General features: G+C 31.0%; 1 protein-coding gene across 1 annotated transcript; it reads left to right on the plus strand.

Moving 5' to 3' along the window:
* Positions 1 to 2,359: 2,359 nt before the first annotated feature.
* Positions 2,360 to 5,243, plus strand: LOC112466221 (fatty acid synthase-like; the record flags this gene model as incomplete). The annotated part of the gene is made up of 6 exons (XM_025034186.1): positions 2,360 to 2,805; positions 2,969 to 3,262; positions 3,604 to 3,811; positions 4,271 to 4,431; positions 4,615 to 4,932; positions 5,086 to 5,243. Coding segments are annotated over exons 1-6 (1,502 nt in total), but the record flags the coding sequence as incomplete, so codon positions are not given.
* Between the last annotated feature and the right edge of the window lie 243 nt (positions 5,244 to 5,486).

Here is a 5,486-nt window from a genome sequence, read left to right on the forward strand (position 1 = left end):
CACACACACACACACACACACACACACACACACACACACACACACACACACACACACACACACACACACACACACACACACACACACACACACACACACACACACACACACACACACACACACACACACACACACACACACACACACACACACACACACACACACACACACACACACACACACACACACACACACACACACACACACACACACACACACACACACACAAACTCATTTAGAATCGGCCTATCTTACCTACTACTTCATTTATGTTTCAATATCCTTATTGTGGACAAACATAAGGAGTGTTCATGGATTAAGGGGATCTTGCAGCCGTATGATTTACCAACATTATCGTTTTTCGATGGATCTTTTAATTGGCTTTATAGAATTGCAAAAATTTTTTACAGAATTAAAGTACGCACAAAAATCTAGGGTAACAAACGCGATTTTATATAAAAAAAACACCCAAAAATTAAAAATATTACTTATTTGGGCACATACCCACCTGTCACCTGACGACAATATTTGCTTAAAACAAAAATTCTGCAGTTTATAAAGTGACAAAAAGAGCAGCAACAGTAGTTGTTGGATCTTGCGAAAGATGGCGAGCAATCGAAAAAAGGACAGATGTCATTTCGTTAGACAAAGACAGATATAGGGAAAACAAAATTAGAAAGGTTGACATTATCGACAATCGTGGAAGTTCGCCAGTCACTGCAGGATCGCCTTAAACATGTCGTAACCAATCTTTTTTCTACTCGGTCAATTATTTCCAGAAAAATTGGAAAAATTTCTGATACCGGTTTCCAAAAAGATCGGTACAAAAAATTATACACTTTATTATAGCACTCCCCGGAAAATTCTACCCCTGTTTCATATACAATTCTTTGAGATTCGGTCAATTAATTCCCGAAAAATTGGAAAAATTTCGGTACCGGCTTCCAAAAAGATTGGTAACGAAAAATTATACACTTTATATGATAAAATTCAATTATATTTGAGATTCGGTCAATTAATTCCCGAAAACTTTGAACAATTTCGATAACGACTTCCAAAAATTATACACTTTATATCACTCCCCGGAAAATTCTACCCCTGTTTCATACATATTTCTTGGAGATTCAGTCAATTATTTCCCGAAAAAATGAAAAAATTTCAAATACCGATTCCCAAAAAGATCGGTAACGAAAAATTATACATTCTATAACACTCCCCGGAAAATTCTACCCCTACTTCATATATAATACTTTCAAACATTCTATTTTATATATATAGATATATTAGCTGGTTACCCGGGCTTCGCCCCGGAGGACATATGTAGTAAAACACACAAAGTGTCTCTCTCTCTCTCTCTTTCTTTCTCTCTCTGGAAAATTTCGTAACCGATTTCCAAAAAGATACCGGTTCCCAAAAAGATCGATAACAAAAAACTATACAGTTTATAGCACTCCCCGGGAAATTCTACCCCTGTTTTATATACAATTCTTTAAAATTCGATCAATTATGTCCCGAAAAATTCGTCAAACTTTTGATACCAGTTTCCAAAAAGATCGGTAACGAAAAATTATAGATACTTTATAGCACTCCCCGGGAAATTCAACCCCTACTTTATGTACAATTCTTTGAAATTCGGTCATTTGGAACCGGTTTTCAAAAAGATTGGTAACAAAAAATAGTACATTTTATAGCATTCCCCGGGAAATTCTACTCCTACTTCATGTATAATTCTTTGAAATTCAATCAATTATTTCCCAAAAAATTGGAAAAATTAAGAAACCGGTTTCCAAACAGATCGGTAACAAAAACTTACACATCATGACGCTCCCCGTAAAATATTTTACCCCTACTTCATATATAATTCTTTGCGATTCGGTCAATTAATTCCTGCGAAATTTGAAAAATTTCTGATACCGGCTTCCAAAATGATCGGTAACAAAAAATTATACATTTTATAGCACTCCCCGGAAAATTCTACCCCCGTTTCATATACAATCTTTGATATTTGGTCAATTATTTCCCGAAAAATTGAAAAAATTAGAAAAACCGGTTTCCAGAAAATCGGTAACAAAAAATTATACACTTTATAGCATTCCCCAGAAAATTCTACCCCTGTTTTATACGTAATTCTTTGCGATTCGGTCATGATAGTATATGAAGTATATGATATTTTAAATTGATCGAAATCAACAAACTCTTGTTGTGTGTGAATTATATTAAGATTATGTTATTATTTTACGTTTTTGTTTATCCAATAACGTACTCTGTAAAACAATCGCACTCTTTGTCTATAATGTTCAATAAGTCCATGCTTTGTTTTTACATTTAGATATTGAATCGAAGCTTGAAGAACTTTATTTAATAACATAAGTTAATTTCCTTCTAGGAGTTCTATCTTCTAATGGTTACTGTAAACCTTTTGACGAGGAAGGCGCCGGATACATGCGTAGCGATACGGTCGCGGTAGTATATCTGCAAAAGGCAAAAAATGCAAGAAGAATATATGCAACCCTCGTACACGGTAAAATAAATTGCGATGGTTTTAAAGAAGAAGGTATTACCTTTCCATCGGTCGAAAAGCAAAAAATATTGTTGAGTGAATTTTATAAGGAATGTGAAATTTCGCCCAATGAGTTATCTTACGTAGAGTCCCATGCAACTGGTACTCTTGCCGGTGATCCTATAGAAGTTATGGCCATTGACCAGACTTTATGCGCTAAAAGAAACACTCCTTTATTGATGGGCTCGATAAAATCAAATATTGGACATTCCGAACCCGCCAGTGGCCTTTGTCAAATCGCAAAGGTACATTTGTAATAAAATTATTTAACACTGACTTTGCTTGAAATGTGATTATAGCAATTTATATTTTTTTATATTGTTACAATTATAATACATATGTATATAACACATTTATATAAAATAATTACTATAATTACTGCTAATAAAAAGATGTGATTTCTTAAAGGTATTATTAGCGATGGAAACTGGTATAATTACGCCTACTATACACTTCAAGCGTCCGCGAAAAGAGTTAACTGCTATTATCGAAGGAAGAATAAAGATCGTCACTGAACCAACAGAATGGGAGGGTGGTTATGTAGGTATCAATTCTTTTGGGTTTGGAGGGGCTAATAGCCACATATTGCTAAAGTCGAATTTTAAACAAAAAACTAACAATGGAGCTCCGAATGATGATTTACCTAGGCTTGTAGCTGTATCTGGTCGTACGGAGGAAGCAGTTAAAATCATTTTTGATTACGTAAGCAAATATTGTAACGGCTTACTTTATTTATTTCAGCAATGGCTTTTTATGACATTTACTTTTCTATTATCATATAAATATAATAAACATAAAATATATTTAAATATAGTATATTTACGAAATATCTAAAAAAATAATTATTGTATTATGTATCATATATAATAAAGTACATTTTTTAAATTATTTTAAATCTGCACAAAAAAAGTCAATGTGTTTTGTTCAATATATTATTAGCAAAACATTTTTTGCAAAAATTAATAGTATTATCTTTTCTTTTACGTAAAATTATTCCAAGAAGGATAAGATAAATATTATTGATTTATTGTTACTAAATGCAGGTGCGGAATCGATCAACAGATGCAGAATTTATATCCTTATTACATCATATTCATAATGATAACATAGAAGGTCACCTTTACAGAGGGTACATGATAACTAAGTCTAAAATATCTCATAATACAATTATTAAAATAGAACATACTCCATATACGAAAAGACCGATTTGTTTTATATTTTCTGGACTAGGATCTCAATGGTTTGGAATGAGTAAGTAAATATATTATTGTAAAATACTTCAAATATACAAATTTTAACAATTCTTAAGAATATACATTATACATATAACATATAAGAATAATCAATAATCTTTCACAATTATTCAGAAAACACTATAATCATATAATCTTAATATATTCTTAATATGTTTTCAACCCCATAATACTGCATAAACGTTCTATTTGTTACTCCCTATTTATTAGGAATTTAATTTATAAAATATTACTTATAAATTTAATTTATAAAATTTTAGAATTTAAGTAAAATTGAATTCTAACAAAATATTCTATCGGAATAAATATTACAATATGGTGAACAGCTAGATTCTTTTCTTGCATACATTCAATACTAAATAGCGTGTGTGTATGTGTTTGCGTGTGTAAATACGCAAATAATTTGATATACATATTTGTATATTAAAATTTAAAAACTTTTTTAAAATTTTAATAGGTCGCACTCTAATGAAATTCCCAGTGTTTGCCAAGGCAATCCAGAAATGTGATATTGTCCTAAGAACTTACGGAATATTACTTACAGATATTTTAACAAATGATAATAAAAATATTTTTGATAATATCATTAATTTATTATTGGGTCTTGTTGGACTACAAGTAAGAAAAAATTTTTCTTTTTAACTTTATAAATGTATTTTATATGTATATATATATATATATATATATATCATATATCAAAGACAATTAAATATTTATTACTTATAATTCTAATCTTTATTTAAACCAAATGGTATTTCCATTTGATTTAACCATAAAGTATTTCTTTTATATATATTACAGATTGGATTGGTCGATCTTTTAACATCTATTGGTATCGTCTCCGATTTTATAATCGGTCATACCATTGGTGAACTAATTTGTGGATATGCCGATGGGTGTTTAACGGCCAAAGAAACGATTCTGTTGGCATATTTCATCGGTTTAGCACTTCATGAGTCGAAAATAATTAACGGTTCTATGGCTGAAATTAATCTCGATTATAAAACCTTAAAAGTCATATGTCCTTCAGATATCGATATAGCTTGTTACAATAGTTCTTCTAATTTTATTGTGAGCGGACCAACAAATTCTATAAAAGCATTCCTCACCAAACTGCAGGTATACTAATGCTTATAAACAACATAATATTATCTGCTTAGTTTCTTTAATCGTTTTATTAAAGTAATAAAATTGCAAGCATTGTAATACTTATAATTTTATTAGACTAACCGAATGACTATTATTATTTACAATTTTCTTCAATACTTTTAGGCTGATAATATTTCTGTGAAAAGGATTTCTTGTGGTAATATACCTTTTCATAGTCGTTACATCAAACCTGCTATAGCTAAGTCCGAAGAATACTTGAACCAAATATTACCACAAGAAAAGATTTGCAGCTCAAAATGGCTAACAACAATCGCTCACGAGTATTCCAATACACTTCTGCCTTTATGTTCAAAATATTATACACATTATCTGTTATCCCCGGTGTTATTCGTAAACGCGATGCGTTCGATTCCAAAAAATGCAGTGACGATTGAGATATCTTCTCAGAATATTCTTCAACACATTTTAAACAACTATTTATGCTCTACAGTAACAAATGTAGCGTTGTATGAACGTACCGAGAATCATAGTGGTGAGATATTTTTAGAATCAATCGGAAAACT

This window comes from Temnothorax curvispinosus, unplaced genomic scaffold (genome assembly GCF_003070985.1).
Source record: "Temnothorax curvispinosus isolate PA1 unplaced genomic scaffold, ASM307098v1 QBEX01016010.1, whole genome shotgun sequence".
In the NCBI taxonomy this organism is placed as follows: domain Eukaryota; kingdom Metazoa; phylum Arthropoda; class Insecta; order Hymenoptera; family Formicidae; genus Temnothorax; species Temnothorax curvispinosus.